Below are 13566 nucleotides of genomic sequence, written 5' to 3' on the forward strand. Positions count from 1 at the left end.
TCAAATGCTTTCTGTAGGCCTGTGCATTTCTCATTTAATCTCTACAGCAGCTTCTGTGGTGGGAGTAACTAACTGGCTCTGATTAAAAAAATGAGGTATTAGCCAGGCCCTGGTGGCTCACGCCTGTAATCCTAGCTACTCAAAGACTGAAATCTGAGGATCGTGGTTCGAAGATAGACTCCAATAAACTACTCAGAAAAAGCCAGAAGTGTCACTGTGGCTCAATTGGTAGAGTGCTAGCCTAGATCCAAAGAAGCTCAGGGACAGCACTTAGGCCCTGAGTTCAGCGCCCCCTCCCACCTATTCTTCAGTGCCTGGGCAGGCTTCAGAGCCCAAACTTGCTGGGCTCCTTGGTGTGGCCTCCCCCTCCATACTTCACACCAAGCATCTGCCCCTGCTGAGGTCCTCACTAGAGACACTGCCATAGAGTCTGAACCTCAGTTTGGGCTTGCCTGCCTGCCTTGCAGTTCCCAAGGTGAGCAGTAGCGACACGTGCAGGACTCTCTGAGAGTACTGTGATCTTTCCCACTGGTTAAGGAACAAAAGATGTTGTCTAACATCTGCTGTACCTGAAAGGAAGCTTCATGAGGCAGCCCCAGCTACATCTTTATAACTACATCTCTATAACTACATCCTTTTCAAATGGCACCTCATTTAATATAATACATATTTTTATTCCCTTATGGGATTTTGTAAAGTTATCTTGTGTCCTTTATCTTCTTGTTCTGAGCAGTCCCTGTGCTTGTCCCTGTGCTTGTAGCTTCTGATTCTACAAATTGACCATCCCAAGTCCCCTAACCCCTCACCACACACATGTGAAGTAAGCCCCATCTGGTCTTAGCCACCGAGGATGACATTAGCCTGTGAAGCCCTACTCCATTCCTATGGGAAGAGTGAGTCTGATTTTATGGAAGAGAAAGTCAAGACGCATAGAAGCCAAGAGCCTGGCCAGGTACACATAGCGCATGGTGGCAGGGCTTGGAAAACTCCTATCAGGGAGCTCAGAAGCCCTTCAGGTCACTGCCTGTGACGACCTATGCTGATTCTGCCTCACTGTCCTTATTTCAAGCAAACAACTACGACCCTAGATACTCAGACTTAGCCTCTTCCTCCCTCCCTGGGCTCATCTTCCCTTAATTACCAGTGGCTTCTTGTACTCGTTGGGTTTGATGCAGCGGATGAAGTAGGGCTGGCAGCTGGTCAGGATTCTCATCAGTTGCTCCAGGGACTGCTTGAACTGGCCAGCTAAGGTGGAGGGCCGCTTGGTGGAGTCTGTAGGCTATGGACAGAAGCACAGGATGGCAGTGGGGGTGGGCTGGGGATCTGTGGGCTGGGACACAGTGAAGGCTTCTGCCAAGGTTAGTGGGCTCATTCATCCATCCACTCACACATTTGTTCATTTATTCTTCCACATAGGAATCCCAGGGCCTGCTCTGTGCAGACTCCTTCAGTGTGGGGACTCGTTGGTGCATAAATAATGTTCTTTGGGCACATCAGCCAGGTCCTGAGCCCTCCCTTTAGGAGGCATGGGGGGTTCTGAGGGCCCTGGGAGCACACCTTGAACAACTGGCTCCCTGCCTTTGCCTGGCGGACGGTGCCGTGGCCCAGCTTGGTCTCTGCTGACTCCAGATCGAATATTTTCCTCAGGAACTTGTTTTTCGAGGAGTGAATGAGGGCGAGGATATCTGTGCTCAGTACATCTCGGTTCTTCTCCAGGAAGCCTGTGGGGACACCATGGACCGCCCATCAGACCAGCTGAGCCATGCCTTCACTCCATAGGGACCCCACACCGGCCTGCCGAAACCATGCTGTCAGCCCCTCCACCAGGCAGCGGGTTCATTGTCTCTACCTATGACTTCTACACTCTCAGTCTCTTAGCTCTCCAAACCACCTTCACCCTGTCTCTAAGTGGACACAATTCCTCTGCCTTTGGGGACTCGCAGAATGCTGCTAGAGCTGGGGGATTCTCTAATCTGAACACTGAGCTTCCAGAAAGGGGAGTGGAGAGAACAGTGTGGTCACCAGAATAGTATCCCCCTCAAAAAATTCAAAGTTAAGAAGTTAACCCTTAGTACATTAGAAACATAGAAAAATGACCTTAAAGAGGTAACAGCTTGGTGCCAGTGGCTCATACATGTAATCCTAGCTAATCAGAAAGCTGAGATCTAAGGATCTCAATTTGGAGCCAGCCTGGACAGGAAAGTTTGTGAAACTCTTATCTCCAAGTAATCACCAAAAAGCCAGAAGTGTAAACATAGTTTAAGTGGTAGAGAAGAAAAGCTAAGGGACAGGGCCCAGGCTTTGAGTTCAAATCCCAGTACCAGCACACACAAACACAACAAAAGAGAGGTAAGGTAATCATAAGGTAATCTTATGAGGTTATGAGGGCACCCTGACCAGGGTGACCTGGGTCCTTGTCAGAAGAGGTCACATGAAGACATAGATGTGAGCAGAGGAATCATGCAAGAACACAGGCAGAAGACAGCTATACAAGGAGAGAGGGCTCAGAAGAACCCAGCCCTCTGACCTTGATCTCAGGCTTCCAGCATCCACAACTGTGAAACATTTATTTCTGTGGCTTTTGTCATGGCTGCCTTAGCTGACTAAGACAAGTACAGATCCAGGGGTGGGGTTCTATTCTCCAGCCAAGAATGGCCAACATTGAAGTAGATACAGAACCACACTGAGAAGGTGCTGAAGATGTGCTGCTTATGACAGCCAGGCTAGAGGAGGTCCCCAAAGATAAGATCTTGAACTGTGCCCTTCCACTCTGTCCTGTCTAAGTGACCCACCCTGAGTGGCATGCTTCATGCACATCTGCACATCCTGGTATATAGAGAGGAAAGGTCCTATTTCCACTTCTGCCTGCAGGGGGAAGCACCCAGGGACGGGACAGTGCCAAGTGCTCAGTGGGAGCAGAGAGTCCTCTCAAAGTTGGGAACCATGGAGGGGCATGCCTTGAGAGGAACAAAGGCAGCACCAGACCACCCCAAGAAGAGGCACCATCGAGCCCCTTCTAGGCTGTGAACTGGGAAGCTGCCTCTGAAGAATGAGAACTGGTGAGGGCTACATTCAGTGACACCTGTGTCTTCGGGGGCTCAAGCTGAGCAGCTCCATCCAGGAGGAAGGAGTTTCCTGATTTTTTTTCAAAGGGGAGACAGTGGCTTAATTCTCCACCAAGGAGTAGAACTGAGGCCATAGGTTCAGCAGGGGACCATAAAAACCAGTGCTTTGCATTAATAAACATTTCTAGAATTTTTCAATAAAATTTTAGAAAGATGCTACGTGGATCTTAGCATACATGTAAGTTTCATGTCACTTCAGAAAAATAGAACTCTAAATTTTCTTGATCCATTCATCCATTGAAGGGCATGATTCCATATCTTGGCTATGGTAAATAGTGTTACAATGAACATGGTTGTGCTGCTGGCTTTACTGTAACCTTGTTTGTGTTTTATTGGATAAATGTCCAGGAGTGGGATTACTGGATCATAGGGGAGCCCTATGTTTAGTTTTTTTTGGGGGGGTCCAGTCGTGAGGCCTGAACTATGGGCCTGGGCTCTATCCCTCAGCTTTTCAGCTCAAGGCTAGCGCTCTACCACTTGAGCCACAGTGCCACTTCCGGCTTTTATCTTTTTGCTTATGTGGTGCTGAGGAATCGAACCCAGGGCCTCATGCATGCAAGGCAAGAGCTCTACCACTGAGCCACCTTTCCAGCCCTATGTTTAGATTTTTGAGGAATTTCCATACTGCTTTCCAGACTGGTTGAACCAGTTTACATTCCCACTGACAGTGTATTAGAGTTCCCTTTTGGCTGCATCCTTGCTAACATTTGTTGTTTTCTAGATAACGTGGTGAGGGAGAATCCCAGTGTTGTTTAGATTTGCATTTCCTTTACAACCAGAGATGTTGCACATTTCTTAATGTGTCTATTGGCCATTCTTACTTCTTCTCTTTAAGTCATTAGCCCATTACAAATTGGGTTGTTGTTTTCCTTAAGGGTTTGATTTTTTAAGCTCTAAGGATGTTCTGGGTATTAGCCCTTGTCTGATGCATAGCTGGTGAAAAATCTCCCATTTTGTAGATTTTTCTTTTTAGCTTGTTATCTGCCTTTTGCTCTTCAGAAAATTTTAAATGTTATGCAATCCCATTTATCAAGTCTTTATTCAATTGGTTGTGCTTCTGGATACTTAGAAAGTTTCTACCTGTGCCCAAGAGACCTAGTGTTTCATGGTTTCTGAATGAATCAAGAAAATGTAGTACATATACACAATGGAATTTTACTTATCCATTAGAAAGAATGATATTGTGCCATTCATAGGGAAATGGAAAGACTTGGAAAAATTATATTAAGTGAAGCAAGCCAGACCCAGAAAAACAAAGGTTGCCTGTTTTCCTTCATTTGTGGTAGCTAGAATTTGCCTATAAATCTATAAGTAAACACATTGAAGCTGGGAATGTGGCTTATTGGTCGAGTGCTTGCCTAGCATGCATCATTTCCTCAGTACCACATAAACAGAAAAAGCTGGAAGCAGCACCATGGCTCAAGTGGTAAGCACAAGCTTTGAGCAAAAGAAGCTCAGAGATGGTGCCCAGGCCCTGAGTTCAAAGCCCCAGGACTGACAAAAACAAAACAAAACAAAAACATAACACATTGGATGATATACAAATGACTACAAGTGTATTAAATGAAATATGGTAGACTCTAGGGAGAACTTGAATAATGTAATTTCTTAGAAAGACAAAGTCAAAGCCCTACAAAATAACAACCACGAAAAGGTACTTACAAGTGGGAGGTGTGGACAAGGGGAGAGGGATAGATGAATGAAGAGCAGGAGGGGCAGAATTCAGTCAAGAATTCATTGTATATACTGAAAACTTAAGAAAAGTAAGGGAGGGGGAGGGTTGAAGGGAGGGTGAGAATGTTGAAGGGGGTGACACTGATCAAGATGCTTTTGTGTGTGTGTGGCAGTCTTGGGGCTTGAACTCAGGGCCTGGGCTCTGTTTCTGAGTTTTTTTGCTCAAGGTTAGTGTTCTACCACTTTGAGTCACAGGGCTACTTCCCATTTTCTGAGTGGTTTATCTGAGATGAGAATCTCATGGACTTTCCTGCCTAGGCTGGCTTTGCACTACGATCCTCAGCTCTCGGCCTCCTGAGGAGCTAGGATTACAGGCAAGAGCCACAAGGTGCCCAGTTCAAGATGCACTTTATTCATAAACTGCTTTGTTAAGGGACAACTCTTTGTACAACTATTCAAAGATTTTTAAATTTTTTAAATAAAATTTTAAAATATTTTATAAACTCGCCATGTGCACAGTGGCTCAGGCTGGAGCTGTTGAGCGAGTGGTAGAATGTTAGCCTTGAGCTAAAGCCTCAGGACCCAAAAGCAAAACAAAACAAAATCCGGCTTTGATTCATCCATGGAGTGTGGGTGGACTCAGAGTCTTTTTGGGGTTCTAGGAGCTTTCTTTCTTAAATGTCTAGCATCTGGATCTGGCAGGAACCTTGATGGAGCTGCCTCCTTTTCTCCATGGAACGTTGCCTCCTGGAACCTCACCTCACCTACATGAACCACCATCCCTTCCTGCCACTTATATCACCAAACACCTGCATTTGTCTCTAGTTGAACTGATCAGATTGCCTCCTCCTTTCTCTTTCTTTTTTTTTGGGTCCGGTTGTGGGGCCTGAACTCTGGGCCTGGGCGCTGTTTCTCAGCTCTTCAGCTCAAGGCGAGGGCTCTACCACTTGAGCCACAGCGCCACTTCCGGCTTTTTTTCTTTTTGCTTATGTGGTGCTGAGGAATCGAACCCAGGGCCTCATGCATGCAAGGCAAGCGCTCTACCACTGAGCCACCTTCCCAGCCCCAAACTCCTCCTTTCTTCACTCACCCACAGAGTGGCACTGCTGGCAGTAATGTCAGCGCAGCGGCCCAACTCTCCTCACCACTGGTCAGTCACGCTTCTCTTTTAAGCACACCAGTAGGTTGACCACCTCACTCCTTTGTTTCTCTACTCAAAGCCATTATTGATCCTACCTCAACATATGCCACAGGCAACTTAAGGTGCATCAGAGACAAAAGGAAAAGCTGAGCCTGAAACCTCTTGGAAGAACATGTATTCCACATAACATTCAATTGGACACTGAAATTAAAAGCAAGAGCAAGTAGAGAAATTGAACTCTGTGTGTGTGTGCCTGTGTGTATGTGTGTGCACGCATTGCACATACATACACTAGTGCCAGAGCTTGAGCTACAAGCTTGTGTTCTTGCTCACAGCTGGCACTCTACCACTTTAGCCATGCTGCCAGCTCATCATTTTGCTGGTTATTTAGAAATAGTAGTTTCACATACTTTTCTTTCCTATGCTGGCTTTGAGCCATGAACATCTGATCTCAGCCTCCTGAATAGCTAGGATTATAGGTGTGAGCCACTTGGTGCCAGGCTTGAGAAGTTCAACTTGTTTAGAATGGAAAACTTTTGTGCTTCAGAGGACTCCCTCAAGAAAGTGAAAAGATAGTCCTCAGGACAAGAAAAGATTTACAAGTCACAATTCTGATGAAGCACTTTTGTCCAGAATATATAAAGTACGGTTGCCACTCAAAAGCAAAAAAAAAAAAAAAAAGAAAGAAAGTAAATGGATTTGAACAGCCATTCTTCTCAAGAAAGTACAGCAATAGCCAATAGGTACTCAGAAAGATACTCCATTAGCCATTAGCAACCAGAGAAATGCAAATTTAAAAAATCACATTGACTTATTTCTTCCAATCGACTAGGATACTTAAAACCAAAAAATAAAAAAGACAGATGATAACATGTGTTGGTGAGCATGTAGAAAAGTTACATATACTGCTGGCAGGACTGCAGATATAGCCACTTCAGAAAAGAGTTTAGTGAGTCTTCAAAAAATTAAACATTGCCAGGCTCAGTGGTTCACACTTGCAATCCCAGCTACTTAAGAGGTGGAGATTCGGAAGATCACAGTGGTAGGCCAACTCAGGCAAAAAGTTAAGTCCCCACCCCAATCAATAAATCAGGCATGATTATTCACACTTATCCCAGCTACATAGGATGTTGTAGTAAGGAGGATCATGGTTTAAGGCCAGCTCCAGGGGAAAACTCAAGACTCTACCTGAAAAATAACTAGAGAGTGAGTTGCATGACTCAGTTGCCTGTCTAACAAGCACGAGGCTTGCTAGACAGTTCAAAAAAAAAAGAAGCATAGATAAAAATAAAATAAACATAGTGTTAATGTATAACTCAAGAATTCCACTTCTGCTGGGAAGATGGCTCAGTGGTAGAGCGCTTGCCTTGCATGCATGAGGCTCTGGGTTCAATTCCTCAGCACCACATAAGCAAAAAGAAAAAAGCCAGAAGTGGTGCTGTGGCTCAAATGGTAGAGTGCTAGCCTTGAGCTGAAGAGCTGAGGGACAAGTGCCCAGGCCCAGAGTTCAGGCCCCATGACCGGACCCCCCCCAAAAAAAAAGAATTCCACTTCTAAGTATCTATACTCAGAAGAACTATAAACACACATCCCCACAGAAAGTGTACATGAGTGTATGGATGTCTACAAGCTGTATTATATAGAATAACAATGTAGAAACAACTCAACATCCATCAGTGAAGAGATAAACAAAATGTGATATATTCACACAGTAGAATATTATTCTGCAATAAAAAGAAATAAAATATCAATATGAGCTGCAACACAGATGAAGCTTGAAAATATCAGGACAGGTGAAACAAGGCCACACATTGCATGCTTCTGTTTATATGACATGTACAGGCCAATCCATAGAAATGGAAATTAGCTTTTAACCTAGGGTTAAGGAAAATGGGGAGTGATGGATAGTGGGGAAGTTTCTTTCTGGGGTAATAAAAATGTTCTAAAAGTATGACAGTCATTGTATAACTCCATGAATTTGATTAAAAACCCACTGAGGAACCAGATGTGGTGGCGCACATTTGTAATTTCAGTACTCAGATGGTTGAGGCAAAAGGATTGAGAAATCAAGGTCAGCCTGTGCTGTCTCAAAAATAAAACAGAAACAAAACAAAAAATCCTACTGAACTATCCACTTGAAATGGGCAGATAATAGAATATGTGAATTATGCTTCAATAGAGCTGCTGCTAAAAAGGAAAGCTATACCTGCCTAGCCCTCCAGTAAAAGCCACACCATGCATCTCACATCCCATCACCACATCTTGAAGCAACCTGCTCTCTCAGCCTCCCTTTCCTGGTCTCCCTGAAACCAGGTCCGGGGCTGGATGGGGTAGGAATGGAACTGAGCTCACCTTCTGCCTGGTAGTACACCTCGCCAGCAAAGTGGGCAATACCAAATCTGGCATCGTGGATGTTCTTGGGTTTTAGGAAGATTTTGTTGCTTGCATGGACACTGGTCAGTTTCTGCAACATGGTCGTATCTGTCCCCTGGAAGAACCCAGATGTTCAATGAGCTGAGGTCCCAAATTCCAGGCATGAGGCCTCATTCCCACAGGACTCAGGGGGGGGTCACCTTTGGGGACAAGGCAAACTGATGACTACACTGATGACTGCAGATGGATTGGAGACTTGTGCAAGTGAGGGCCAACTGGGAGAAGCTGGGCCAGCTACCCTCATCACTAGCTCTCCTGTTCCACCCTTTGGACAGGCAAAAAAGCCTTCCTGCAGGAAACACTGAAGCAGGCCTTGAAGAAGAGGAGGAGGATCTGATCAGTCTTGAATTCATCTACTTATTCCTGGCAGAGGTTTTGACAATCCCAGGAAAAATCTGACCAAACAAGAGAGCCCTAAGCAGGATTCCACCCAGAGGCCCTGACACACACCTGTGGGAAGCGGCTCTCTTCATCTAGCAGAGAGATGATGCTCATGGGTTTGAGTGCCAGCAGCTCCAGAGTGGGCCGGTTGTCAGTGTAGTGGATGTAGTCCCAGGTGATGTTCTCAGAGCGGTACTCTTCCTGCTCCATGGTGAACACATGCTGAACAAAAAACTGCTGCAGGTGCTCGTTGGCGAAGTTGATGCAGAGCTGCTCAAAGCTGTGGAGGAAATGCCACCGCCCGGGGTGGAGCAGGGTCAGCCTGGCCCTCCTGCAGCTAGTGGAAGCTTGTGATCACTGGCATTTCTGCAACCAATCAAATATGCAGAGTCCCCTCCCCACCCTCTCCCAGATCCACCTTCCATGTACACAGAGCACTGGGGTACCTATAGATGCATACTTCCCTGCACACACCCCTGCCCTGCTCTTGTTACCTTCACTTTTCCCACCTCATGGCACACAAACTGAGAGAAATAAGATGGCCCAGTGTAGCATCGAGTCCTAGTTCAGAGCTTCTTAGGATTCTGTACAGGCCTACGGGTTCCTTTGCCAGGACTGCCTGTCTTGAGGCAGACTATCCCTAAGGGGCCAAATGGACACAAGAAGCCCTAGCCCCATGGGCAAGTGCCTTGCCCTTGAGTGAGCTTCCAGAGACCCAGTTGGGCACCTCCACACCTACCAGACTCTCACCATCTCCACTGTCCTCCCACCTGTTGCTCTTCCCAGGCATCCTTCCCAGCCATATCTGATTCAAATCAGAGACTACAGAGTCATTTATTTGACCCTCTTAAATCAGATCATGCCCTTCTGCTGCTTCAGATCCTCCCAGCTGACTTGTGTTCAGATTTAGAAGGCTACCACAGTAGAAGCACTGGCAATCTCTCTGGACTCACTGGTGCCATCCTGTGGTCACTTTGTTTTTCTTGCAGCACCATGCAGGTTCCTGGTTCTTTCCTAGCACAGAGCCTGCACTTGGTATCCCTCTTCTCTTTTCTCTTGACTCATCCTGCTCCTCTTTGGGGCTCTCTCAGACATCGCTTCCTCAGGCTGGGTCACCCACTTAGGTTATATCTTATTATTCTTGAGACTGCTTGATGTGAAGTATAAGAGCCCACCATGGCCCTCATACATTTTACAGAGGGTATGACCAATGCAACCCAGGGTCTTCCAGAACCTCCTTCCCAGGCCCCCACACTGCAGCTCCATCACAAAACCAGCTAAGCATCTTCTTTTAGGAAGGAGTCCCCATATGCATGTAGATCTCTAGAACTAATAACTCATCCACTTCCAAAGTGTCCACAGGTATACTGGTCTACTTCTCTGTCTCTCTTAGGGCAAGAAGGCAATGGTATAATGTGCTTTAGAGTTCCTGTGCATTAGTCCTAGGCCTGCCAGTCCTGCATCCTCCTACCTGACTACAGTGAGTAAACCTCTGTCCCCACCCCCAGGATGCTAGCCCTTGGATGGCTTATATTTGACAATCCTGGACCTAAAAGGCTCCTCTAATACTGCTCCCCATTGTAGTGTACTGATTTGTTTGCTAGTCACAACTCTTTAACTTGTGGTTCTGCTGAGACATAGGACCAGACATGTTCTGTCTCCATGTGCTTCCTTCTAAAGTCACAAATGCCCCTAGATGAAATCATGTGATTGGTTTCCACTGTCACCTTAATCTTGTGTGACAGACAAGTCCTGGTTCATGAAAAGAGCTTAGGGCTCCAGAGCAGTGTCACCCTGGGGTCTCAGCCCAGCTCTCTGGGGTGGATTTTGGCTCCACAGGTAAAAGAGAGAGGTCTCTGGTCCCCACAGTAATAAGGGGTGGAGTGGGATCAGAAGTAGGGATGGTCTACTCTGACTTGCTCAGTTAGAGCTGCTATTTGTTTTCCATTTCTTTTGTTGTTGTTGTTGGTCATGTGGCTTGAACTCTGGGCCTGGGTGCTGTCCCTCAGCTCTTCAGCTCAAGGCAGGCACTCTACCACTTGAGCCACAGCACTTCTGGTTTTCTGGTGGTTCGTTGGAGATAAGAGTCTCACAGACTTTCCTGCCCAGGCTGGCTTTGAACTATGATCCTTAGATCTCAGCCTCCTGAGTAGCTAGGATGACAGGCATAAGCCACCAGCGCCCAGTTTCATTTTCCATTTCTGAAGTTAGGAGGACTAAGGTCTTCATACCTATTGTTCTGGAAATTCTCAAAGCCAAATATGTCCAGGAGGCCAATGGACCTCCGCACACTGTTGGGGTCCGGGGAGGGTGGTGGAAAGATGGAAGCATTGATCTTCTTGATGATCCACAGGAAGAGGTGCCCATAGATGCCCTGGGGAGACAGTGGGTGAAAGCTAACCTTTTCCCAAGTTCAACTGGAGAGGCTCTATGAGGGATGTTACCCACACTTTAAAGACAAGAAACCCAGACCAGAGAGGATGAGGGATCCACCACCAGTAGGTGGGTGATCAGCAGAATGGAGATCTACCAACAGATCTTTCCCGCTCTTTCCCGCCCCTTCAGTCCTGTACCTTGACAAAGGCATCCCTCCGATCTGCGGCCTGGGCAATGTTCAGGGGTCTAGTGACATACTCTCCACGGATGAGGATGGTATGTTTGATTAGACAGTCTCGGAGCACCTGGTGCTGCACCTGGGAAGACAGGCAGGTGGCATTCTGTCTGTGGAGCAGGGCCTGGCCCAGAGCTTACACCAGGGCAGGAGCAGGTGCTCCTGCCATGGTTTACTCCCTCTTGTGATAAAACACCCCATGTCCAGTAGATAAGGGTACAAGGGTGGGAGGTTGCCTGTACCAAGGCTAGGACAATCAGGGCCACAGGCCAGGGTCCTAGGAGTGCTGGGTGCAGAGTGTGCAGGGGGTGCATCTGAGGGCAGGCCCCAACATGTTGCTCTCCTAGCATCTGGAATAAGGGCTGGTACAGGAAGTGTTCTGAGACCGGGTCTCAACTGTGCCCCAACCAGAACACCTTCCCAGAGGCTGAAGGCCTAGAGGAACAAGGGGACTGTGGAAGGGCTGCCCTCCCCACACCTTGTGGGAAAGATTTAGCTAGAAAAACTCAATATTTCCAGGTACTTGCACAAAACTTAGTGAGAATCTATTTGAACTAAGAAGCTGGCAGGGTGGCTTATACCTGTCATCCTGGCTATAAGAGGTATAGGTAGGAGGCTCAGAGGTTGTCCCCAAACACAAGACTTTATTAAAGAAACAGCTGGGTGCTGCTGGTTCATGCTTATAATCCTAGTCATATAGGAAGCTAAGATAAGAAGGATCATTGTTTGAGGCTGGCCAGATCATAAAACTTTGAGAGACTCATTTATTGACCAATTGCTTGGCATGGTGATGCTTGACTGTCATCTCAGCGAAAAATAAAAAATAAATGAAAAAAAATAGGAGAATCACTGTTCAGGTACACGGCCAGATAGGCAGTAAGGCCCAATCTCAAAAACAACCAGGGCAAAAAAAGTGATTGGAAGCGTGGCTCTTTGGCCAGAGTGCCATGCCTGGCAAATGCAAGACCCTGAGACCAACCCCAGTACTGCCAAGAGTAGACAAAAACTAAAACTAAAACACTGAACTGGTCATTTTACTATCCTCAAGGTTCCACTGTGAGCAGAAGGCGGGTCTTAGACTCTGGAAGAGAGAAGAGGGCCAGTGAGGGGACCATGGGAGGACTGTAAGAATCAGAGGCGTGACAGGAGTGCACCAGTCTGCACCCCCAAGTCTCACAAAAGCAGCAGGTAGTAAACACGATGGCCCATACCTCCAGTAACTTCATCGCAATGGGGAAGGCGGTTGACTCCATCACATCAGAGGAATCCAAGTTCTCAAACACTGCAGCTAGAGAGAGAAGCAGCTACCCTGAGTGGGAAAAAGCCCCACATCATTACCCTAGAAACCACTGTCCTGGAGGTGAGCCACTGTATCTCTGGGGACCCTCTCTTGCAGGGTGAATGTCCTCAGTGACCAGAGTCATTCGCACCCTTGCTGCAAGTGAATTGAACAGACTCGGTCACCTATGCCGGGTGAGGTCAGGGCCCCAAGCCAAAGGGAAGTTTGAAGAACTGACTGATTGGAAAGAAAAGACTGGGTTGGAGTGCCCAGCAAGCACTGGTGCTGGTGGGATGGACAGGGGACAGGTATAGGAGAGGTGAAGCCACCAGCTCCCAGAAGCATTTATTTATTCAAAGAAAATAAGTATCAGGAACACTAACTATAAGTAATGATCTTCAGGCCTCTTCTCTACTTCTAGTTCTTTCTAGAAGGAAGGACCTGGTGGTTTTGAGTCAATGTCTACCTTAGAATTGATTGTCAAGCTGAAGGTGAGGTTTAGTTTTCTTTTGTAAACTTAAAAAAAAAATTGTGAGGCTTGGTGTCGGTGGCTCACACCTGTAATCCTAGCTACTCAGGAGGCTGAGATCTGAGGGATCACAGTTCAAAGCCAGCCCAATTAACCACCAGAAAACTGGAAGTGGTGCTATGGCTCAAGTGGTAGAGTGCTTGCTTTGAGCTGAAGAGCTCAAGGACAGTGCCCAGGCCCAGAGTTCAAGCCCCACAACCAACAAAAAAAAAAAGTGAAATGAATCCTGCAGATAAAAAGTTTACCAGTCAGAAAGGGCTGCCAGGCAACAGTGGCTCATGCCTGCAATCCTAGCTATTGAGGTGGCTGGGATCTGAGGATCATAGTTTGAAGCCAGCAGGAAAGTCTGTGAGACTTTTACCTCCAATGAACCACCCATGAGCCAGAAGTGGA

General features: G+C 46.8%; 1 protein-coding gene across 1 annotated transcript in view; it reads right to left on the reverse strand.

The window, feature by feature from the left end:
- The window catches only part of Myo7b (myosin VIIB), a 99339-nt gene that overhangs the window by 36190 nt on the left and 49583 nt on the right, over positions 1–13566 (reverse strand). Inside the window, exons 11-17 of the mRNA XM_013028813.1 lie at positions 12577–12653; positions 11328–11447; positions 10986–11128; positions 8824–9034; positions 8293–8428; positions 1558–1721; positions 1142–1279 (exon numbers count right to left, since the gene is read on the reverse strand). Of these exons, the coding sequence (XP_012884267.1) occupies positions 1142–1279; positions 1558–1721; positions 8293–8428; positions 8824–9034; positions 10986–11128; positions 11328–11447; positions 12577–12653 (989 nt within the window). The remainder of the gene's footprint in view (positions 1–1141; positions 1280–1557; positions 1722–8292; positions 8429–8823; positions 9035–10985; positions 11129–11327; positions 11448–12576; positions 12654–13566) is intronic.

Source organism: Dipodomys ordii, unplaced genomic scaffold, assembly GCF_000151885.1.
Source record: "Dipodomys ordii isolate 6190 unplaced genomic scaffold, Dord_2.0 Scaffold114, whole genome shotgun sequence".
Lineage (NCBI taxonomy): Eukaryota > Metazoa > Chordata > Mammalia > Rodentia > Heteromyidae > Dipodomys > Dipodomys ordii.